The 23,880-nt window shown below is 60.4% G+C and overlaps 1 protein-coding gene across 1 annotated transcript; it reads left to right on the top strand.

Moving 5' to 3' along the window:
- Positions 1-12,386: 12,386 nt before the first annotated feature.
- On the top strand, positions 12,387-23,841 carry SYNPO (synaptopodin). Its single transcript, XM_061457213.1, has 3 exons — positions 12,387-12,786; positions 18,730-20,570; positions 21,687-23,841. Exons 1-3 carry the CDS (start codon positions 12,387-12,389, stop codon positions 22,455-22,457), a joined length of 3,012 nt encoding a protein of 1,003 aa, XP_061313197.1. The 3' UTR covers positions 22,458-23,841.
- The last annotated feature ends 39 nt before the right edge of the window (positions 23,842-23,880 follow it).

The following is a 23,880-nucleotide window of genomic DNA, read 5'->3' as shown; positions in this document are numbered from 1 at the left end:
GGAGCCTGCAGGGCTGCAGGGCTGGAGCCATCCCAGCTACAGCCATTGCTATCCCATACCAGCCACCACATCCCCTGTGCAGCAATCCCCATGCAAGGGGCACCCAGGGGTGCAGACATCACACCCCCCCCCCTTGGTATGGTGTTCATCCAGCCTGCTCCAAGCATTGCCCCGTCTGCACAACTTCCCAGCTCCGGGAATGCCTCGAGCCGCAGACCCCGTTGGTTGGAGACGTTTCACATTCCTCCCAACGCCAAAGGGATATTTTATCAGCGGGGCTCTTTTTTTCCTGCAGACTATTTTCTTTTCATGAAAGCATTAAATGGCCTCAGAGATAAGGAGCAGATTTACAGCAGTTCACACCGAAGCAGCCAAGACACTGGCAAGGAAAAATGCCTCCCCTCGCACGCTCCCCACCCTGGCCGCTTCCTCTCATTCTCTCCCAATTCTCCTGACTCCCACGACAAGCTCGGCCTCCCCGTCCCAGCTCTTCCTGCCCACAGCAGAGCTCGACAGGAGGTCACCCCCTGAGCCAGGGTCTGTGGCATGAGGAGGTGCGGGCACCGTCCCGTTCGCCATCACCCCAGGGATGCTGATGCGCACTGCCTGCATCCTGGGGCGATGCGGCCTCATGTCTGGCACAAGGATGGATCCAGGCTGTGCATAGCCTGCCTCACCTTAAAAGCGAGCCAGTCTCAAACTGGATTGATGTTAATGTGGGTCTGGGTGAGACCTGCAAGCCCTCCCTTTCCCTACCCCAATAAAGCATCCCTTGTTCCATCCCTGCTGCTGGGAGCTGCTCCGCAAGCCAGCCTTGGGCTCATGGAGCTGTAATGTTTAACTTAACCAAAACCTGCAGTAAATTTTCCTCACAGCCCCCAATTTGCTGCCCTCCTCCCCCCACGGTGCTGCAGCTTTATGGGCTCTGAAGAGCTGTAAAGGCCTTTTACTGGATGTGCTTTTTATTTCAAATTAGAGTGGGACTGGATAAACACCGGGCAAAGTACGGAGTTAGCGGGCACCAGGCGTGGCGCAGGGATGGGGGCTCAGGGACAGGCCCTGCAGCATGGACAACATGTCCCTTCGCCCTGGACAAGCTGGGCTGGTGCCTTTCCCATCTTGGTCAGCCAAAAACACAAGGCCTGGGGAAGGGGAACACCTTTTGAGAGCTCCCGTGGATGCCATGGCAGGGGGTGGGCTCCACTGAAAGGCCCCAGTGCTCGGGGTCCCCCCCAGTTTGGCAAAACCAAAGCACATCGGTAGTCCCCTCTGTCTCAAACCTTGCTTGAAAGTTTGCCACCAGCTGATGTCCTCTCCTGCCCAGCAGGTCAGAGTCAACACCTCTTCTATGGGAATAAGGGAGGGATGCAATGCCAGGGACCCAGATGTCCCCGTCCCATGCTGAGGTGGCTGGTGGGCTCTGCAGGGAGCAGTGCCAGCTGCTCTCTGTGCTACAGACCTGGAGGTGTCCCTTCTCTGCTTGTAAAAGTGGTGTCACCCTGTTTGCAGGCACCACGGTCTATCCCCAGATTCCATGAAGGGAGACAGTGGGGAAATGGGTGAACAGCACAAGGATACCCAACACGGATGTTTTCCAGCCCTCCCCTGACAGCATCTTGCCTGATTTCTGCTCCCAGGGGATGCTCTTGTGTAATCAGGGTGTAAGTAGGGAGGAACACACCACTAGCCCTCCTCAGCCCCTCTCTGTCACTGCTGCTCCATGGGACCATGGGGCTCTACTGTGCTCCCAGGATAGGAGGGCTGTTGAGGTCTCATATCCCCAGGGATGGCAGGACCAGTTCCCCCCACTTCACCACAGGAACAAGCAGCATGTCCCAAAACCTCGAGTCTGGGGATTGGATTCTCTATTGAATGGCTTCTGGTGAAGCCAAGCAGTTTCCAGGCTGTGATTAAGGGATTCTGCCCCCCCCCCGCCTTTCCTCCATAGGGAGGGGTGTTGGGGCAGAGGGGCCGCTTGCTGCTGCCTGCATCCCCTGGGGATATCCACCGTGCCCCATAGCTGAGCGTGGGGCTGTGCTCCCAGCCGCTGCGCGCGCTCGAAGAGCATTGGTGGTTAATGCCTTCAGCATGTATGAAATATCCCATATGCTGGGAAACAAAAGGGGCTCTGTGCTATTAAAGTTCCATTTCCCCACTCCCCTCCTCCCGCCCCTCTCCCCGCTGCTCACCCTGCCCTGAGCAGCGCGGCTGCACCAGGAGCAGGCAGCGAGACCCCCAGCTCCCGGCTGGGACCTTGGGGTCCGGGCATGGAGGGGGGAGCAGAGGCTTGATTTCCCCCCCCCCCGCCACCCAGGTCATCTGGAGCACATGGAGAGCAGCGAGCGGTGCTTCCCCATGGGAGAAAAGGGAAGTGGAAAGAGGTGAGCGTGGCGAGCACGAGCATCCCGGAGCTGTGTTGGGATCCGTGGCTGCCCCAGTGGGATGCTGGATGGGAATGGGGGGCAGAGTGATGTTGTCCGGCATGAGCTCTGGGAACCAGGGTGGAGGAGCCTCACAGCAGAGCAGAGGGTGGAGATGGGCTTCCATAGGACCCCTGCCTTGTTTTACACACAACGGGGGCTGTCTTGGCTGCACAGGACGTGGTGCCGCTGTGCCAGCATCCAGCCTGCTCTTGATGGGGTGGGATGGGGATTGAGCGGGGGGAAGCAGCCCTTTTCCCCAGGACCCCCTGGAGCTGCTGGGGGGAGGATGAGCTGCTACAGGGGACAAGAGGGACATCAGTGCCGGGATGGGGGTTGGTGGCTCAGAGAGGCAACCCTGTGCCCTGGGGGCACCCAGGCACCCCATCGCTATCCCCTCACCTTTCCTCATGCCAGGACCCCTGGGGATCCATGGGGTTTGGTTTCCAGGTCCCGCGGGGCTCCCGAAGGGGTTAAGAGAGGAGAGGAAGAGCAGAGAAAGAAAGCAGAGGGTTGGGAGAGCGCGGCTCGGTCAGGGGCTGTTTGCACTGGCTTGGATGTGTCCTCAGCGTGTTTATTCCTACTGCACAAGCACTTCAGCCAGAAGGAGAGCCAGGCTGCTGAGCACACTGCACACACACACACACACTGCTGCTGCTCGTCGTGCACAGCTCTATCCCAAAGTGCTTCCCACTCTTCCCCTTCTACCTCCTGCCCATCACATGGGGAGCCCTACGGGTAGTGAGCCTTGGGGACCCCCTGAGCCCAGCTCTGTACTAACCAGGCTCTCAGCCGGATGGGAGCAAACCTCATGTCCCAAGGCCACCAGCCTGCTGTGCTGCTGGGGCCAAGGCCTGGGAATGGGCATGTGCTGGGGTTTGGCTGCTTTCCTGGGCTGGAAAGAAAACACCCCCCTCTCTGGGATGCTCTTTGTTTCCCATGGACCAACCCAAGCGCTGCCCATGGGGCTCGGAGGGGACAGACCCTGTGCTTGGGTGCACTCAGTCCCCATCTGTGCTGCTGAAATGTCCTTCATCCTGGTGGTCCCCAGGCTGTGTGCATCCATCTCTTCTCTCAGGTCCCATCCTCTCTGGGACTAGAGCTGGAGACAAGGGACTATGCAGGGCTGTGGGTGCGGGATCCAGAGGGAGCTGCTCCCCCTCTCTCAGCAGCACTGTCTTGTTCTGCATTTTCCTCCTCCAGCCTTCAGGGATGCACGGTGGGGAGGGTCACAGGGCTGCTGGAGCTCAACAAACCTTATCCAAGCCGTCAGCTCTGACAGTGACTTTGCATCCACACATGGGCAGGTCGTGCGCCGTGATCCCAGGGTCATGGCCCCTTGTTTGTCTGCTTGGAGGGAGCTGAGGGCTGTGAAATCAGGATCACACTGAGCTATCCCATGGGATGGCCCGGAAGCTCCTCAGCAGTCCCTGGACCTCAGGGGACTGGGATGCTCCCATTGTCAATCATCCTAGCTTGGGCTGCCCCAAGGAGCAGGCATTGCTCAGACTGGCTTGTCGAGCCCCTGTGGGGCTTTCTGCCTAGTTAATGTTAATGGGTCTTGCTTTATGTCTGCTGAGGCTGAGCTCCCTGGGGCAGGCTGAGACCTAAATCCACTGCAGGAAAAGCCCAATCCCTGCTGCAGGAGGCCGTCCTGCCCTCCCCACCCAGGCAGGTTTTGGCACAGCCAACAACAGGCACCCCAAGAGCAGGGGCTGACCCCATTCCCACGGTGCTCTCCCCCAGCAGTGGGATTTTGCAGAATTAGGGAGCGTTCATCATCAGCCCCAGCAGATGTTCAATGGGATCGCGTAGGAAGGGTGTGAAGGTGCCAGATCCCTCTGGCATCTGCTGCTGCAGCTCTGCAGGGAGACCTGGGTGTGAGACCCACCGTGCTGACGGCTGCACGATGGATAACGGAGCAGGGATGTGCAGGAGCAGCCAGTGCCCATCTCACTGAGCCGGCTCACTCCAGCATGTCAGGCACGGGGTGAGCTGTACCACGGTGTGAGCCTTCCTGCCCTGCCTCCTCCGGGATGGGAGCCTCAGCTCTGCGTGTCCCAGAGGCTGGAAGGAGCCCCCGGTTCATCACTCAGCTCTGAGCTGGTTTATAACGGTGAGGATGGGCTTCTCCATCCCGGTGCCACCAGCCCAGCGGCTGGTCTTTAAGACTGTTTTCTCCTTCAAACCTGGTTTTTGTTTCATTTGAGCTCTGAAGAGGCCAGGCTGCAGTTTCACCCCTGGCTTCCTGCAGCAGATCTGCAGCCAGGGCTCCAGACCACCACCCTGTTTGCAGGGGTCCCTGGGGATGGTCGCCCACCTCGGTGGCACCTTGGAGTTGGGGTCCCACAGCAGGACCAAAAACTGCACCAGGAAGGGCTCGAGGCAGCTGTGACAGCAGGGATGGGGCTGTCCTCATCCCGGGAATGCAGCAGCTGAAGCTGAAGTCAGGGTCCAAGATAAGCAAAGGCCAGGACAGGCTGGGACCTGCCCTCTTCGGGAGGATGGGAAGAAGTAATTGCCTTCTGAATCCAGCCAGAAGGGTTGAGCAGGGTCAGTGTCGCTTGGGTGGAGCGCACAGGCTGATGTTCAATGGATGTAAATCCCTGTGCACCATCCAGGTTTGCTGGATTTTCCCCCAGCCTGGGGTTATGAAGTGGGCTGAGCAGCGGCCCAGGGCCTGCGTGAGGGATCTTGCAGTGGTGCAAAGGGATGCAGAGCAATGCAAAGAGATGCTGAGCAGCAGCTCCTGCCACCCCACCCTTGCTTCCAGCGTGGGCTGAAGGAGGGAGGGAGGACATGGTCCAGCTGTCCGGATGCCACTGTCCTCCTCTTCCCTTGCTCTGTTCACTGCTCAATCACAGCAACTCCGGTGCCCCGCAGCCCCCGTGCTATCCAGGGTGTTTCCCCTACTACTTCTCCCACCAGCCATGGGCACGCCATGGGGGCACATCTCGGTATGGACATGGGATGGGGGCACAGCTACTGCATGTGGGGCTGGCAGCCCATGTCCCCGCAGGCAGGCGGGGGTTGCCTGGGGACAGGCACTCAGGAATGTTGTTTTTTCCATCCCGGTTTCCGTCAAGGTAGTAAATCAGTGCTGCAAAAGGCTTTTGTTTCCCTCAGCACGCTGCTGGCTGCTGTGCCTGCCAGCCCCTGCCTCGCCTGCCGGAGCCAGGATGCGGCCATCCTTGCCCACACTCCTAGGGCTTGCTCTGGGGTCAGGGTCCATCTTGGTTCAGTGAGGCTGGGGACCTGTGATGCCAAGGGAAGCAATCACATCACATCCCAGCTTCCTTGTGCCCCTTCCATGGGCACTGGATCCATGTGGAGAGCCCTCAGCCATCCCACGCCACACAGCCGCATCCATCCCATTGCCATCCCTTCCATACTGGAAGCAGTCCCTCTCTCCCATGGAAGATTCTGGGGTGGCACCAAGCTGGACCCAGCCCTGCAGGGCTTTGGGGTTCAGCTGTGGGGTCCACAGGCTTCACTGTGCCTCCTCCTCAGCAGCAGGTCCTGGCCAGGTACCCAGGGAGCTTTTTGGGGGGGATATTGGATTGCAGAAGACGGGAGGGTGATTGGGCAGAGGATGGCCCAGGCATAGCTCTAAATGCCACTGGGTGACAGCTACACAGCACAGACCTCTCCTGTATCAGCTCAAGAGGCAACTCTCCCTTAAAGAAACACGGGGTCCCCAGGTACGTGCAGTTGCCCTTTGGAGATGACGCTGACCCAGGCTCCTTGCCCCACCATGGAGGGCGGAAGGTGCCCATCTCCCCTGAGGGTACGTTCAGCTGCTGGCACCGGGAAGGTGTAAAGATCCCCTGCTGTACATACATCGCTGCTGGGCTATTTTGGAAAGGGACAGAGCCGATCTTGTGACCGGAGCTGGGGACTGCAAATCTGGTCAGCAGGGTCCTGCCTGAGTGACAGCGACCCGCTGCCTGACCTGGGGGAAACCCGAGAGCCCCCGCTGTGCCAGGACAGCTTTCCCACCCCTTCCCACCCCCATCCCGCCTGGGTCGATGGTGATGCAAACCGAGGATGTGGCTCGGGATGACACGGGGTGCAAACCTGACCCCCTATTCTATGGCATCCCTATGGCTGTCCTGGAGCTGCACCCCATTATCCCGCATTGGTGCCACCTCCTGCTCTGTGGAGTCCCTCGTGCGGGTGCTGGGAGCAGATGGAGATGGAGGCTTCCAGCAGACCCCGTCTCCCCCGGGCTCGGCAGCCTGGATGCCAGCAACGCCTGCCAAAAATATTTGTGTGGGACGTGGAAAGTCAACTTTGGTTTCCCCCCTTTCCATAGCAGGGGGGGTGGCAGGGTGTGAGGGAGGCAGGCAGGGGGCTGTGCATCACCCACCGGCGAGTGGGAAGGGAAAGGAACCGAGAGAAAGGTCTTCCCGCTGCGGGATTTCAGCACCCTGTGAATTGAAGGGGATTTTCATCATCATCATCATCATCATTCTTAAAAACAATAATATTGTTATTATTGTTATTCCTTCCCTTGGCACCATTTTGTAGCTTCTTGTAGGGACTCGCTGCTGCTGGGGAGGATGAGGTGCTTGCTGGGGGGTAGCTGCTTGTTGGAGCTGTGAGCCTGCACTAATGCCCAATGCCAGCCTCCTTTGCTGTTTAGTTTGGTGCTGCACTCCTGAAATGGTCCCGAAAACAACCCTCACACCCCTTTACAGCCTCATTTGTGGGTGGTTATCGCAGCTGGGGTTTGGGGATATGGCTGGAGATGCTGCTCCTCTTCACTAGTGCAATGGTGCACCCAGGGCATGTGTACCCCATCCTACCCAGCTGGTTGTAGAGCAGACAGGATCAGCCCTGCAGCTTCTGCGAGAGATGCCTGTTACTTATAAATATTCCCTTCTTGTACTGCTTGTGGAGCACAAGAGCCATGTCCCGGGGGGAAGGCGGCACTCATTCCCCCACTCATTGCCCTACTCATTCTCTGCTGCAGTGCCGGGCTCAGACTGGCCCTAGGGAGGCAGCAGACGCGTGATTCCATATTCCGGTAGCGTGGGAGGCCCCATCCCTGCAGTGTGTCCTCAGGGAACACCGCTGCTCCCGTCTCACCAAGGAGGGGTTTGCCCAGGGAGTGCCGGGATCCTGGGTGTCCTCCCCTGGGCTATGCCCATCTGCAGGAAGTGCTTCCGAAATGGATGGGGTGGCTGTGGAAGGTGGTTTTTAGGGTGGTACAGGCTTGCCCAGCAAGCTGACAATGCAGTTCTGATGCAGGATGGATGGGAATCGGGCTGCCTGAGAAACCTTGTCCCTAAGGATGGGGCAAGGAGGTGGGAGTGGGGAAGCAGCAGAGCCGCTCCAAGAGCATCTCTGCTGACCCAGGCTGGGCTGGGGCGATTTGCAGCCGCTTTCTCTTTGTCCTCATTTGAGATAAGCCAGCTCCCTCCAGCTTCCACAACTTGCCCTGTTTCTAAGGAAAGATGTGGGTGGCTTCCCGCGACTATTGGGGAATTACATAAAGAGCAGGGTGAGATTACTCTTTCAGAGAGGAGCACTGAAATGTTCCCCCCAGGATCTCCCTGCAAATCCGTGCTGAGTAACTGCGACAGAGGAAGGATTTCTGAAAGGGCAGAAGATTTCCTTTGGGAATCCTCCAAAAAATGCAGCCTTGTGTTTGGAAAGCGCCTGAGTGCCTGTTCAGCAGCAAAGCTGCTTTCAAACTGCCTTTGCTTCCAACATAACCTTGCTAAGGGTGGGAAAGTTTTGTAGCAGGGTGCATTCCTGCCTCAGCTCAACCTGTGGCATGGACCTGGGGCATTTTCTTGTTCATAGACTCACAGAACGGTTTGGGTTGGAAAGGACCTTGAGAGTTTCAACCCCCTGCCGTGAGCAGGAACACCTCATACCGGACCATATAGCCCAAGACTCCATCCAACCTGGCCTAGAACACTGTCAGGGATGGGGCATTTACCACTGTTCCAGTGCCTCATCACTCCCCAGTAAGGAACTTCTTCACTATATCCAACCTGAACTTCCCCTGTTCAAGTTTAAACCCATTTCCCTTTTGTCCTGTCACTGCAGTCCCTGATGAAGAGGACTATAGCAATATTGCACCCAGAAACCTTGCAATAACTCAGGGAGGAGCTTGCGTTGAGCAGAAACCTCTTCTCCTCTGTCTGCTGTGTTGGGAATCCCAGCGTGGTCCATGTCCTCTGGGGGTCTCCCATCATCAGCGATGCCCAGCGGATGCTCCTCTGGATCTCAGCCCTGCATCGAGCAGGGCTGGTGACGCTGTGGAGCACTCACAGCACAGGAATTTCCCCGTGTGCTGTAACCCGTATCCTGTCCCCGGAGCGACGACATCCCTGTGTCCCAGCTGGTACCTCGCCTCTCGGCTGTGTCGGTGCATGCCGTCATTCAGCAGGATTTATGCTGGCCACGAGGGAAGCAAGTCTGTCTGCACGTGTCCCGGCGCCGCCTGAGTCACTCTGGTTAGGGACAGATTTGTTAGCTGGATGCTGGGAGCTGCTGCCCCCCAACTGGGGTGTCTGCACAAATTGTACAAGCAAAGGGAGCTGGGCACAGGGGTCCAGCCCTGGGTGCTGTCTCCAGGATGAGGATGGATGGATGAGGGTGCTGGGGTGGGGAGCATTGGCAAATGAGCTTTTAAGGAGTGTTTGCATCTCAGGGGATTCTTCCTCATGGATCCTAGGCTGGGGATGTCGGAAGCCACCCGACTGGCTGTGTCCAGAAGAAATCAGTGCATGCACAAGCATCCTCAATGCTCCCTCTTCCTATTGCACAGGTCCTTGGACACTGCACCTCTGCCTGCCTGGAAAAGAGAAATTCCTGCAAAATCCTCCTTGCTGCTGGCTTTCCTCTGGGCAGATCCCTGCTTCTGGATCTCCAAAAGCTGCCTGCTCCCGTGCCATCGTGCCTGGTCCTCCTGCCTGCAAGAGGAGTAAAGCCCCAAGCACGTGTCCATCTTCCCTCTGGGATGCTGCCCATGGTCTGAAGGATGCTGCCGGGGAGGAGCCACCCCCCTGGCCATGCAGAGCAGGTTTGAAAGTGCCAGTGCAAGAAAGCAGCAACGACACTGAAGGCGAGGATCCTGCAGCCCTGCCTGCACTCCCAGCCCGGCCAGGTTGCACATGACCCCTGTGTCTGTGGCACAGCAGAGAGGGACACCCAGGGGGACGCCGGTTGCTGGCAGGAGATGGGGAGCAGAGCGGTGCAGAGATGCTATCAGCTCCGGGATGCTCCTGCCTCCGAGCCGGTTGAGCACGAGGAATTGATGGGACCAGAGGGAGGGAAGCCCGAGGGGCTCAATGGGGACACGATGGGTCCCATGTTGGATGGCAGCAGCCTGAGCTTGGTGGCTGAACCTGCAGCCCCCCCAAAATGCCCCAGCTCTGCCCCAGGGGTGCCCACTGCAGCAACCAGCCCCACAACCAACCCCAGCCAGGAGTGGAAAGTGGTGAAGATCCAACGGGTCCTCATCCAGCCCGCCAGTGAGCCGAGGAAAGCGGGTAAGAGAAATCCCCTTTGGCCATGCCCCCCATCCCAAAGAGCACTGCATGCTCCCAGCACAGTGCTGGGAACACCCAGCTCTTCCCAAGGCAGGACCTCTGCTGGGTTCGAGGTCCCAGGCTCCCGGCTGAGCCCTGGGACTGTTTTAGCTTGAGATGATCTCTGTGGCCTTAAAAATAAGAGGAATCTGTGGCTTTTCTCGGGAGGGGGGTGGGAAGGCAGAGGGAGGGTTCTTGCAGTCTCCAAGAACTCAACTGAACCCGGAGTGGGGCACGGATGGGGTGGGATTCCCGGCCCTCACCCTGGCCATGGGGCCTGGGAGGACCCTGCCAAAAGAGGGTGATCAGAGCCAGCTCCTGGGGTGCTGCATGGGACAGGGACTCCTTTCCCTGTTCTGCTGGGGTGGGAATGACCAAGCATTCATTACATGGCTTGGAGCCATCTCTCTTTCAGCCCCTGGGTTAAAAACTAAGCACTTTATTTCGGGCTGGTTGTTCCCTACAATGCTCTCTGCCATTGCAGCCCTGTTTCACAGACACTCCTCTCCACCCGTGACTGTCGCTTCAGCCACAGTGACACAAATACAGGCACATACCCAGTGTTACTGTGGCTGCTCCCGTGCCTGGACCATCCCCCCCCCCCGTGGCAGACCCATCCTCTTACAGGCATCAGACCCATTTTCACACCCTGCTTCCACCCTTCTGTCTATTTTCCTCCTGCCCAGCTGTTATCTCTGCAGCCATGTGGCGCCGGGGCCGGTGTGTCACTGTCCCCATGGGATGCTGTATTGGATGCGGCTACTCTGCTCGCAGCCTGCTTTTCTCCAAGCAACCCCCATCACAGGGAGGGATGGGGATGCTGGATATGAACCTGGTGTCCAAAATCCATCCCCTGCCTTTCTGGGGCGTCAGACACCCTCAAAACCGAACAGCTCCCTGCATGGGAGAAGGGCTGTGAAGCGCAGCCAAGCTTTTTGGCTCGCTGCTGCCCCAGCAGCTCCCTTTGCCGTCCGAGTGTTGTGTTTCAGGGCTCAGCACACAAACCAGATGGACCCAAATAGTCTTCCCATTCCTCACTGTGCGCTGGGATGGCAGGTCTGCGGTGGGGAAAGGTCAGGCCTGACCGTGTCCAGGCTCAGCGTTTTCCTACCCCTCGCCTCCATCCAGCGCTTTTGCTGCCAGCCTGGAATTTTAAAGTAACTCCACAGGTTTGCTGGAAAGAGTTTGTCCCGTTTCCTCCCCCTCCGAAGTGAGATCACCACCAGCCGCTGCCTGCGGCACCCGTCACACTTTCCAGAGCCTCCGGGCAGGATGTCACTGAGGGTCCTGAGTGCTGGGAGCAGGGATGGGATCTCCCCAAAACCCTTCAGGGTTGCAAAGGAGAGGTTTGGTTCAGAGCAGGGATGGCAGCAGAGGAGGGAGGGAAGGGCAGGTCCCCATGCAACATTGGCTCATGGCATCAGCATCGGGGCTGCCTCTGCAGCAGGGTGCTTGCAGGAGCACCCATGGGCTGTGCTAGGGATTTGCTTCTCTTCTCCATACATGGCTGAGGAACAAGAAACCCCACTCCATGTCAGAGAAAGAGGCGCATCCATCTGCACCCAGAATCATGCAGGGGTGGCCCTGAGAGCTGGGAGCCAAGCAGGTGCACCCCGAGCAGTGCAGACCCACCCAGGCGGGTCCCATGTGCCCCTTTGGTCCCCATCCAGCAGCCCAAGGCCAGGCTGGCTGCTCCCAAATATCCGGCACAGCGGCCCGGGCTGGTTGGCACCTCTCGGGGCAGGCCGGGGAGCGCAGGAGCCCCGGGTAGAGGCAGGGACGGGAAGATGCAGGAGGCAGGACTGGTTTCTCTGTCTGGTGTGCAAATACACGGCAGGGTTTGCTCCCCGGGGGCTGCCGGGCCAGCGCCAGTCTCCCTCAAAAACCAGAAAAGCACAAAAAAGCAAAGAGGGGCAGGAAGAAAGGAAATCAGGCAAAAAATGAATCCAAGAGCTTATCCTGTGGTGTGGATAGGCAGGGAAGGGGGTGAGGCTGGTCCCACCCGCAGCAGCGCCCGGGAGCTCTGCAGGGCAGTGAAGCAGGGGTTGATGCTGGCTCCACACCCGCGGCTCTGGTCCCCTTGTCACAGGGAGCAGAGCACCCCTGGTAGAGGGCTCTTGGTCCCAGGGTGTCCCCAGGGTGGTGACACCAGTGCTGGGGTTTTGCCCTACTCCAAATGCCCCAAACCCTTTATGCACTGGGGAAACTGGCCCTGCTACCCTGCCAGTGCCTGAAACGTGGGGTGCTGCAGGTCCCCAGCAGTGCCAGGAGGAGGGAATAGGGTGAGGACTGGGAAAGGGGAATGCACAGGGCTGGGGAAGGGGAATGTCACAGGATGGGATGAGGGGAATCCGTAAGGCTGGGAAAGGGGGTTTCCCCGGATGGGATAAGAGGGGTGCACCAGCATTGGATGGAGGGAATGTACAGGGCCGGGAAAGGGGTGCCCCAGGATGGGATAAGGAGGGAGCCCCGATGGGGTCAGGGGCTGCCCGGGCTGGGTAAGGGGCCGCTCCGGCTGCTCTCACCCGGCAGCCGGCTCAGGGCAGACCCACCCGGGACGGGCAGCGGCGGAGCGGGGCCGCGGGGGGCAGCCGGTGCCGCCGGGGAAGGGGGGACCCGTCCCGTCCGGGCGGGCGGGCGGGGCGGGCAGGGGCAGGACCAGCGGGACCCGCCACCCCCGGCCCCTGCCCCCGCCCGCAGTCCCCCGTCCCCCCCCCCCGGGCCCGCTCCGAGGGCGGAGCTGCCGCAACTTTCCTGCCCGCCGCCTCCTCCCCGGTGCAGTCGGGCTGCGAGGGGCGGCGGCGGCACCGGCACCGCGGGTAGGGCCGGGGCTGGGGAGGCGGCGGCTGCCCCCGGCAGGGGCTGCGGGGCTGGGGCGGGGGGGGACGGGGGCAGGTACCGAGGGGGGCGAGGGGTGCTCGTATGGAAGCGGGGAGCAGGTGGGAGCGCAGGGGGGTGCTGGGATCTGGGGATGTCCGGGGGTGCAGGCGGCTGGCAGTGCATGGGGGTGCATTGGAGGGGGGTGCACGGAGGGTGCATGGGGGTCCCGGAGTGCACGTCCAGACCCCGCCTTGGGTGCTGATGGTGGGCGAAGGGCAGGCGAGTGGAGCCGCGGGGAGAGGAGGGCAGAGCGGGGTCCTTCTCTATAGATGAGCCTGGCGGGGGTCGGTTCCCTTTGCCCACACCCGGGGATCCGACGTGGGGGGCACAGCGGGGGGATGTGAAGGGACGTAGGGGTCTCCCCCGGGGTTCAGCAGGGTCGCAGCTCCCAGCTCTGCAGAGCGTCTTCCCATTGCACTGTCCCCTGTCCCCCGTGACGGGGACGTGATCTCTCTTGGCTGTGCTACCCTGTGCTGGAGACACGAGGTCTGTCCCTCCGCCTTGGCACAGCCAGCGGGATGGATCCCTTACGGGTTGTGCAAGGGACAGGCGAAGGCCCCGTTTCATCCCGCTCCGTCCAGCCGATCCGGATGACCTTCTCTCGCCAGGCCACTGCCTCTGGCTTGTGGCACCAGCCCGATGGGGCTGTCACCCTGCAGCCTGGGATGTATCACAGACAGTCCGAGCACTGATGGGGTAGAACTCACTTGCCAGGAGGGATGGGGTCCTGTGGTACCCGGCCACGGGCTGTGCTGGCTGTGCTGCACTCAGGACGGAGGGATGGCAGGGCAGCCCGGAGGAGATCTGCCCAGCTCCAGCCTCCTTCTGCAAAGCTGAAAGCTTAATTTAGGCTGGCTGGGGGAAGGTGCTGCCTCTGCTTTTGCAATAGCAACAGTCTCTTCTTCCCCAGCACAGATATAGCAGGGCTGGGGCTGCTCCTTGGGCTTGGCATGCCCAGGGGGGCAATGGGGCTGGGGCAGGGGCAGCCAGCCCCCATTAACTCCCCCCAGTCCCTGGACGGGAGTAGGAGATGAGAGCCTCAGGACTACTTTCAGCAGGATTTGGGTGCTGAGCAAAGCAGGGGCACGGCTGTGAGCCGGCAGGAGCGTGGGGAGGCAAAGAGCTCCAAATCCAACAAAGCCCTCGCGAGCAGAGCGCAGGGAAAACTTGCAACCACATCGGATTTTCTCGCTGTGCCAGATTTTGTCACTGGCAAAGGCGCCCATGAAGAGAGGCCCCAGCACGGTGCATCCTGCCAGGCAGGAGGGGTTGCTCCCACCACAGCACCCACTGCTTCAGATGGAGACTTCCAGGCCAGCACAGATTGAAACTTCATGAAGGTTTTATATCTGGAGTGCAGGAGGGTTGGAAGCTGGGAATGAAGCTGAAAATGGACATGGTTTTATCCATATGTTTGAATCAGATCTGTTCCTAGCTGGCTCGGCTGCCTGCCTGTGCTACCCTCCTTGTTTTCCTAGCAGCAGATTATTCGGGATAACTCTGGGAGCTGGAGGGAAGCGCAGATTTAAATGTGTGTGAATTAGTGCGCCTTGCAAAAGCCCTGCACAGCTGTAGCTGGGGCAAAAGGCCAGTTGGCTTCTCTACCAAAAAACCTGCTTCCATTTCCTCGGTGTCCAAAGCCCTCAATGTTTGGGTGAAAACACTGGCTTCCCCCTCTCCAGCACTGCTGGCTGTAGATGTGTGCGTGAGTTCATGGCAGGGGGATGACACGAGGCCTGTGTCCCTCTGGAGATGGGGTTTGTCTTTGTTTAATTCTTGGGTTTGCCAGTGGGATTTTGCCAGCAAAATGCACCATTTGGGATCATCCACAGCATCCCAAGAAATGCTGGGAAAGCGGGAGAATCACCTGCTGGTTATGGAAGGCGGCTGCTGCACTGTGTGAAGGTGGATCTGGAGGTTCTGGTCCATGCTCTGCACGGCAATGGGCAGCCCTGGGGCTGGTGGGTTGTCCAGTGGGACATCCTGAGCATCACCCTGTGAGCTGGGCAAGGTGGGCTGCAGCGTTGGGATGGATGCAGCCATGAGCATCCAAACCAGGAGCAGGGTAGGGATAGAGCCCAACCTGAAGGTTCTGGATTCCAAGATTTCACAGCCTGCTGCATCCCACCGGCCCCACCAGGACTCTGGTACCTCTTGGCTTCTCCATACAAGGACTCAGCACCATGGCCTGTGCTCACAGCCACCCACTGCAAGGTGACAGCTTCCAAATCACTGCTTTTCTTCTTGTGACATCCAGGCCACATCAAGACCAGCAATGTACACTGAATCTGCCAGCTCAGAGAGCCCTGGGGCATCTCCTTTCCCTGCATCTTGGAGCCAGATCCTCACCCCATTCCAGCTGTTGGAGTCCATGGCAGGGCAGAGGACAGGCCACAGGCAGGGCCTAATACATTGCTCACCATCCTTTGGGGTCAGATGGTGTCTCCAGCCTTTGCTGGCTGGACTTCAGACACTTTGCAGTGGCGCTGTGCAGGGAAACCCATCCTTTGCATGGAAAGCTGAGCTGGAAGGGATTTTTTCCCCCTCATCTGGCCAGGAGGGGAGAGCAACAAAAAAATGCTTTTCATCACCTTCGTCATCCTCGCTCTGGAGGGGAAAGCACAGAACGTGCTGCGAGAAGGATGACTGACAGCTCGGTAAGAAGCTGTTAAGCCCTGCACTTGGGGGATGTTGCTGGAAGTCACCTTTGGAGCAACAGGAAACCTATGGAGCAAGTGCCTGTATAAATATATAGATAGGGATCTAAAGGCCCCTCTGGCTGGAGCTGAAGTGCTCAGGGGCTGTCGGCTCAGCTCACATGTGCTGGGAGCCCAGGGGCCTTGTGGGAAACATGGATCATCTCCTTCCCTGGAATCCCTGGGCGCAGAGGACTCCCAGTGCAGGGATGCAGCAGTGGAGATGGCTGGTGGGATTGGATTCATTGTTCTTGGAAGAGGCTAGGACATTTGGAGAGGGGAGACGTTTCCTTCCCAAAGGGTGGCGTGGTGGTGAGCTGGTGTGAGGCATGGGAAGGAAGGAAGGAAGAGTGGAAGAGCTCAACAAGAGCCAGTCACCCTTTGGATTTTGGACTGGACTAGCGTTAATGGGCGGAAGCCAGTTTCCAGTGCCTTGTGAGCCCCTTGGCTGCACATAGCTCTGCTTTCACCTCCTCCCTGTGCTCCTCGGGCTGCCTTCAGCCCCACAACGCTCCTCCTCCTCCTCAGCATCTCCGTGTTCTTAGTGTGTTCAGCTCCTTCCTGCCTGGGACTGGGGAAAGCACCCATCCAGAGCCTGTCTGGGAGTCCCTCCATGGCTTGGGATGCTGGGGAAGGATGAAGGGTCATTCCCTGTGGCCAGGATGGGTGCTGCCAGGGACGGGGTCCCTCAGGCTATGGTGGGAGATGGCTAAAGGCTTTCACACCAGGTTGAATAACTTAATCCCATGGCTCAGCCTGGAGCAGAGAGGGGAGGGAGGAGGTCCCTGTCCTTTGCCTGTGGATGGTATGTCACCCCTGGTCAATAGATGATGAGCATCATTTGCAGTGGTACCTGCAGCGCCGGTTGCAGGGCTGCAGGGTCTGTCCATCTGTCTGTGGAGCTGAGCAGGCAGGGCGGTGTGCAGGGTGTGCTCTGTAATTTCCTGGCCTGCCGGAGGAGTCGGTGCTCTCCATCCGTGCGATAAAAGTTGGGTGTGAAGAGCAATTCTTATCCCCATTTAGTATCCTGAGGGATTCAGTTCCAGCAGGCTCAGGTGGAGCATCCCGGGAATGGTGGGTACCAGGAGGGCAGGGGCAGAGGAGCTGCTGGAATTGCATAGAGGATAGGGGACTGTGAGATGATGCTGGGAATGGATGTCAGGCAGGGAATTTCAGGTGGGGGGTTCCCACTCTGCAGCACACCCTGGCCCAGAGGGTTGGGGGAACAGGGATGGGGGTACCTGGGAGCAAATTCTGTGGGACAAATCCTGGCGCTGGTCCCGGCTATACAGGACTGTATCCGGTGGCCTGTCCAGGCAGGAACGGGCTGGCCAAGAGCTGAATCATCCCTCCAGCATGGAGGAGATCCCCCAGGGCCCCTCGGTTGCTGTGAAAAGGCAGTAGCAAGAACGAGAGGCTGCGAAATGGCTCCGCTGAGATCTCGCCTTCTTTGGCGGCCCGGGCCTCCGAGGAAGCGGGATGCTGGGCTCGGAGCACGCAGGCTGCAGACAGCTGGAGCCTGTGGCTGGTTTCTCAACGGCTCCTTGGCCCTGGTTCTGCTCCGCTTCGGAGATAAAGGCGGCGAGGGCGACCCCATGGAGCAGGAGCCCCGGCGCTGGCCGCCCTCCAGCCAGCGCGCCCGGAGGAAACCGCGGCCCCGCTCTGTGCCGCCGCCAAAGCAAATAGGAACGGGGCGTTAAACAATGCCGGGCGCTAAAGGGGATGCTGCTGCTGCGGGACGGCTCCTCGGCTCTCATTGCCTCTCCTTGCCTCTCCAGGGGAGAGTTTCCATTGGCATCTCTGCCTCTCCTCCTCCATGCCCAGCCAAACCCCTCCTATTCGGCAGCCTGAATGCTTCATCCACCCTCATCCTCCTCCTCTCCAGTGAGGCAGGGCCATCCTACACGCCTTAGCGATGCTGGGATCAGGGCAGGGACTTGCTGGGTGCAGAAGGAGGTGGGAGGGATGAAGGGTGAGGAAGAGGAGATGCCCAGCTTGCACAGCCCTCCTGCTTTACCGTGGGCTCGCTGGAAGGATTTGGCTTAGTCATCCATCCCTTCCCTCGCTGGTAGGCTGAGCCACTGCTGAAAATATCCTGGAAGGCTCCCAAGCGGCACAGAAGGCAAGAAAATGAGAAACACATGAAGGAAGGGAATAAAGGAAGAGTTGGGAAGGGAAGGGCCCTCACCACCCACTTCCCTGCCGGGACCGGAGCAGGGACACCCCATCACAGCTATCCCAGCAGCGCCTTTGAGGAGGGGGCTGCACCCTTGCTGGGCACTGGGGTGATGCTGATGCTCCCAAGCAGTGGGCTCGGCAGGGCCGGGAATGCTGCCCTTCCCACGGGCGAGATCGTAGGAAATTGCTCACCCTGAGAAAATGTGTTCCCGGCAGCTCCACATCCTTTTGGCCTTTGGGAAGGGCTGGTGCCATGACCTTTTGGCCAACACACGAGAAGCACAGCGCTACTCCTGCTGCTCACTGCGCGGCTTTCACCGGGCTTGTAACGCTTCGCTTTTAGAACTTACATAGGCTCTCAAGCCATGAGGTTGGCTCCTTGCGTGTGTCCAGCGGGTCAGGATCTGCACAGCCTCTGTCAGCTGCTGCCATCTCGTGTTGCTCCTTAAATCCGTCCCCAGATGGGGCTGGCCACCAGCCTTGCCATGAGGTGATGGTGGGATGGCATCTCCCCGCTGGTGCTGGGTTTGCTTTCCTGCCCGCTCCGGGCTGAGAGTGCCGGGATTAGGGGCGAGGGGAACACGCACTGCCCCCTTCCCTGCCTGTTGCCTCTTCGAGCCGGGGGCCAAAACCGTGTGAGCTGCAACATGAGACATGCTGGAGCCCTGGGAGAAATTCCTTTCCCATGGGGTCACTGCGGTGGGTGCACAGAGCCCAGCTGAAATACAGGGTGGGAAGGGAGGAAAGGTCCTGAGTGCCCCTGAGCTTTGCTGTCTGTTCCCCCAGTGTGCAGAGCTGCAGCTCAGCATCTCAGTGAGGGCTGCAGTGGGTTCCCATCACCCCTGGATTGTGATATTCCTGTGTACCTCAGCCTCGGGGCATCGCTCTGTTGTCAGGGAAGGGGTTGGTCTGCTGGGGGATACCTGGAGGAAGGGCTGCTGGTCCTGGCTGGGGAGGGCTGAGACCCGCATTCCCTCAGCCCCCTAACCCTTTATCCCCTCTGCCCAGGTCTGTCCCGCAGCGCCAGCCTCTCCGAGAAGGAGCTGAAGGAGGCGAAGGCTCGGAGCCGGCGGATCGCGGCGCAGCTCACCACGGCGCCCGGCCCCAGCTCCAAGGGCGTCCTGCTCTTCAACCGCCGCAAGCAGCGCGTCGACGGGCTCTCTGGGGCCGGGCATGCCGCGGGGCAGCCGCTGAGCCCCCCGCCCCGGCCGGCAGCCATGGAGGAGGGCGAGGGGCAGGGGGTGAAGCTGGAGCCGGGCACCCCCTCAGGCGGGCTGCAGGCAAATGCGTCCCCATGCAGGGATCCGCCGGCTGAAGCCCAGCAGGTCCCCCTTAGCCTCTACCTGAAGGAGAACATGGCATCGGCTGCCACGAACGGCGTGCAGGAGCGGGCGGCCAGCGGGATGGAGAGCGGGGCAGGGGTGCTCGGGGATGCTGCAGCCCCTGCGGGGCCGATCACGGCGGCTCTTGGCCTGCCGCGAAGCCCCGAGGAGGGGAAGGATGGCGAGGTGCCCAGTGAGGTGCCCAGCGCACCAGCAGGGACAGCCACAGGGACAGCCTCCCCTGCCGGCCAGCAGCACAACGGGGCTCAGGGCCGGCAGTACTATGAGGTCCATCTCACCCTGGCCAAGCCCAATCCGGTGAAGAACCGAACAGCCAGACCCTTCGGCACCCAGGCATCCCCCACCAGCAGCCAGCCCGCAGAGGGACCCCCCGCAACCGAGGTGCCCCCACCACCCACCTATGCAGAGACCCTGAGCAGCCCCCCGCCGCTCACCCGTGTCCGCTCACCCCCTGCCTACTCAGCCCTGTATCCCCCGCAGGAGCAGAAGATGCTGCCAGGTCCCCCCATGGGCTGTGGGGAGAGCGGGCCGAACCCCCTGCCTAAAACAGGGATCCTGGAGCAGTCGGCTGCCCGGAGAACCGGCAAGAAGCCCATGTTCACCTTTGTTGAGAAGCCGAAGCTGGGTCCCAACCCCTTTCTGCTGGACCTGGTTCAAAGTGCGGACAGCAGGAAGAAGCAGAAGGAGCAGGGGGAGCCCGGTGCTGAGGATGAGCCCTTTGCCCTCGGGGCTGAAGCTGCCAACTTTGTCCCCAACAGCACGGCCCGGGGCGGGCAGCAGCTCCTGCCGGCGGATGATGCTCCAGCGTGGTCCTCCTGCCTCAAGTCTCCCACCATCAAGCCCAAGCCGAAGCCGCAGCCCAGCCACAACCTCACTGAAGCGAGAGGGAAGGGAGCCGAGCTCTTTGCCCGCCGGCAGTCCAGGATGGAGAAGTTCATCATCAACGCTCCCTCGCAGCCCGAGCTGCTGCGGTCCCCATCACCCACCATGTCCCTGCCTCCCTCCTGGAAGTACGATGCCAGCGCTTGCCTGTCACCCATGATCTCCAGACACCCCCCCAAGAGTCCCTCCAGATCCTCCAAACCCCCCCCAACATCTCTGTACAGCGGCAACCTGATGGAGAATGAGGTCTCCCAGAAGGAGCTGGAGATCTCCAAGCACCAGCCCTACCAGCTCCAGTCTTCACTCTTCATCCTCTCTCCATCCAAGTCACCAACAAGGTCCATGCTCCAGGAGATGCCTCCACCCAGACCCTCTCTTCCAGATGCCTATCCCTATTTACAGCAAGCCTCCTGCCCAACCTCTCCGTTGCCTCCTTCCCCTGTTTGGCATCCCTCTGCCATGCCCAGTTCTGGCCAAACCACCTCCAGCCCCTTCCCTGGTCCCGGAGCCCCGGCCGATGTGCTGCTGGCCTCCCCATGCCGCTTGCTGCCGCCCCGGGCAAAGGCAGGATTTCAGGCACCCCGGCCCTCCTACTCCACCAGGAATGCCGGCATCGAGCCACAGGTGTGGAAACCTTCTTTGTATTACAAGTAATGGTGGCGGAGAGGAAAATACGGGAGTTTTGGGCTTCCCTCCTAACGGCGCACGGGGGTGCCAAAAGCTGAACCAACCACTAAAAGGAGGGAAAAAAGACATAGAAGTAGCTGGGAGGCTGCAGTGCTGGGACAGTGGTGAGACAGGCGCTGCCGAGCTCCCGGTGTAATGGGAGCAGAGGGGTCCTGGGAAGGTGGCAGAGGTCGGGGTGTAAAGCCCACAGGATTCCAAAGAGCCATCGGGAGCCTGCCCATCCCATGGGGCCACCGGTACTTTCTCTCTTCTCTTGCCTGGAAACTGTTCGAAGCATCGCAACTCTGGCTGCGTCCATCCTTCCCTCGCCTCCTGCCTTTCCAGCTCTCGCAGCCTAGCTCTGCCCGCTCACCCGCAGCCTTTCTCTCCTGCCGGCTCCTATCGCCTCCTACCAAAGCAAACCCGGAGGGCACACACCGCCTTTCCGCCTCACTGTGCCTGCTCCTGTCTCTGTTGCTGCTCCTTCGGGATCTATCCTCGTTTGCTTCCACGCTGCGGAGGAAGAGCCACATCCCCGGGGGAACAGCGGAGCCCCATGGTGCTGGGACCGGGATGCTGTGGGGTTCCTGTGCAGCCGGGAGCCAGGGATGTGCCGGGCAGAGGCAGGGTGCTGGGTGATGCTCAGCCCCTGGTCCAGCCGTGCCTCTGCCCATCCCTCGCTCCCACTGCGCTCCCTGCGGTACTGAGCTGCCTTTCGACTGTGCTTTCATTTCTCCTGTGTTTTCCGTTGTTTCCCCCTCTTTCTGAATACACTCTGCGCTGTCAGACCTGGCTCTTCTCTTTCCTGCCGGCTGGGGAGCAGCGACTGGGTGATGGTCCTGGAGGAGGCTTTAGGATGCTGCAGGTAGTGAGAGGTCCTGGTTCATACTTTGGTCAAGGATCATTGATTGCAGGCTCAGCCTGCTCCTGGTATGATGAGGGGTACAGAGGCATTTTTGGGGAGCGCTCGCAGGGGCTGCAATGCATGAAGCCTGTCCTGCACCAATCCTGCCCTTGTCTCTCTTCTCTTTCCCCTTCATCCCCCGAGCATTAACCCGCTCTCTGTCCCTCCAGGAAAGGCGAACGTCCCTCCCCGCATCACCCACATGGACCCCGCGGCTGGCGCGGCGCACGGGCAGCCTGGACGGCTGGGCCAGCCCTGCCTCGGTGCCCGAGCTGGACGAGGGACCCCCCATGTCCCCTCCGTGGAGCGAGCGGTCGCTGTCGCCGCTGCGGCAGGACGCCGACCCGCGGGCCAGCCGGCAGATGCAGGCGCGGCTCGCCAGGAACATCATCAACGCCGCCCGGAGGAAGAGCTCCTCTCCCAAAGCCGTGGGGCCGGAGGGCTCCCGGCCCTTCACCCCCATCCCCGCCGGCCCCCCCAGCCTGCCCCAGTCCCCGCGGCCGGCACGGATGGAGGGGTGCCGAGCCCCGGCTCTGCAGCCTGCCGGCAGCGTGATGGGGAGCCCCTCAACCACCCGCAAAAGCCCCCTGCGGTCACCCCGGGCGGAGAGCCCCCAGTTCTGTGTGTCCCCCGGGATGCCCCGGGCCCCATGGGCAGAGGGTCGCCGGCTCCTGCTGCCACCCAGCACGGCCCCGTGCCCCGTCCCTGCGCTGTCCCCCAGCCCCAAGAGCCCGCTGCCATCCCCCGTGGTGGGCGCACGGGCCGTGGCCAAGCGCTGCACGTCCCGGTCCCCGACGGACTCGGACGTCTCCCTTGACTCCGAGGACTCGGGGACCAAGAGCCCCGGCATCCACAGCTTCAACCTCTGCCCGCGGGGCTGGACCGGCAGCATAAGGATGAAGGCGGGGGGGCTGCCCTCGGGGGCCCCCTGCACCTCTTAAACCAGCCAGCCCCGGGCCAGGCCGCCCTCTCCCCAGCCCCACCAGCACCGGGACCGGCCCCACTGAGCACACATCAACCCTCGGGGCTCAGGTCCCCAAATCCCGGTGTCCCCTCTCCCCTGTGGGGCTGCCGAGGCCCCTCGTCGTGCCAGTGGGGTCGGGTGTCTCCTGCCTCCCGTCAGCCCATGGCCACGCTCTATTTTTACACCCTAACCTTTCGGGGCAGGACTGCGTGGTCAGCAGCAGAGAGGGAGCAGGGGGAGCACAGCCCTTGCCTGCTGCAGCCTATGCCCCATAGCCAGGATGGGGATGGGTTCTTTGGTCCACTGTCCCCATGCAAAGGTGTCACCAAGGGTGTCACAACAGCTTTGCTTTCCTGGGGTGGCTGTGCCCTCTCTCCCAGCTTCTCCCAGCCTCCAGATCTGGCTGGTTTCAATTGAAACCAGATTTGGGGAAGAAAAAGTTAGGGTTTTATTCCAGCCTCCCCTCCTAGTTCTTTATTTCTTTTGGTTTTATTTTTAACCCTTCTTCAAAGAAATTCCCCCAAATCCTTCCCTGGTGACCAAAAAGAGAGCCAAAGATATTTATTGCCACATCAAGGTGCCCTGAGACCCTGCCCAGGCAAAGAGGCTCAGCCCCATCCTGTACCCAGTCGCTGAGTCACTGTCCCTATCCCCAGTCTCAGTCAATCCCTGTCCCCATCCCTGTGGGATGGAGGGACACACTGGGATCTGTGGGCACTGTGGCAGTGGGGGTTGTGGGACGGGATGTGGGTCTATGGGGGCTGAAGGAAGCAGTACAGGTTGCAGGGGGCTTGGAGGAGGTGCGGGTGCAAGAGGTGATGATGAGAGTGTCTTGGGGACATGGTGTCCCCATGAGCACCCCTGCAAGGGGCTGGGGGCAGGCAGAGGCCCCTGAGGGCAGCAGTGCCAGAGGGAGGTTTTGGATGGGTGATGGAGACAGGAGGGTGTCAGGGTGGACACATGTGGCAGAGCCTGGGCAGAGCATTGGTGCTCAAAGAGGGCAATGGGTGCCCAAAGCACTTGTCCCCAGCCAAGGGTGAGCAGGAGCTGGTTGGGGTATCAGGAGATGCTACAGCAGAGACCAGCGGTACCCACACAGAGCATGTGGCCTTGGTGCTCATGAGCCAGGCACCAAGAAAGGATGCATTTGAGCTGCTGGGGCTCTGGCACATTCCCTGTTCAGGGAGTCCTTCTCACCCCTTCCCTTCCTCCAGGACATGTTATCAGAGACAGCCCATCCCTGCTCCCATCCCTGCAGCTTGTCCTGCTCAGGACACAGCTCCCATTGCTTCACCAGCCACAACCCGCCTTCGCCACACATGTGTATATCCTACTTGGAAATAAACTGCCGTTATCCCACCGGCCTGACTCTCATCTCTTCTGAGGTGGCCCTGTGCACA

This window comes from Pezoporus flaviventris, unplaced genomic scaffold (assembly GCF_033815535.1).
Source record: "Pezoporus flaviventris isolate CSIRO_AGI_PZ_B2104156 unplaced genomic scaffold, CSIRO_AGI_Pfla_v1 ptg000023l, whole genome shotgun sequence".
NCBI lineage: Eukaryota > Metazoa > Chordata > Aves > Psittaciformes > Psittacidae > Pezoporus > Pezoporus flaviventris.
This window is presented reverse-complemented; position numbering and strand designations above follow the sequence as displayed.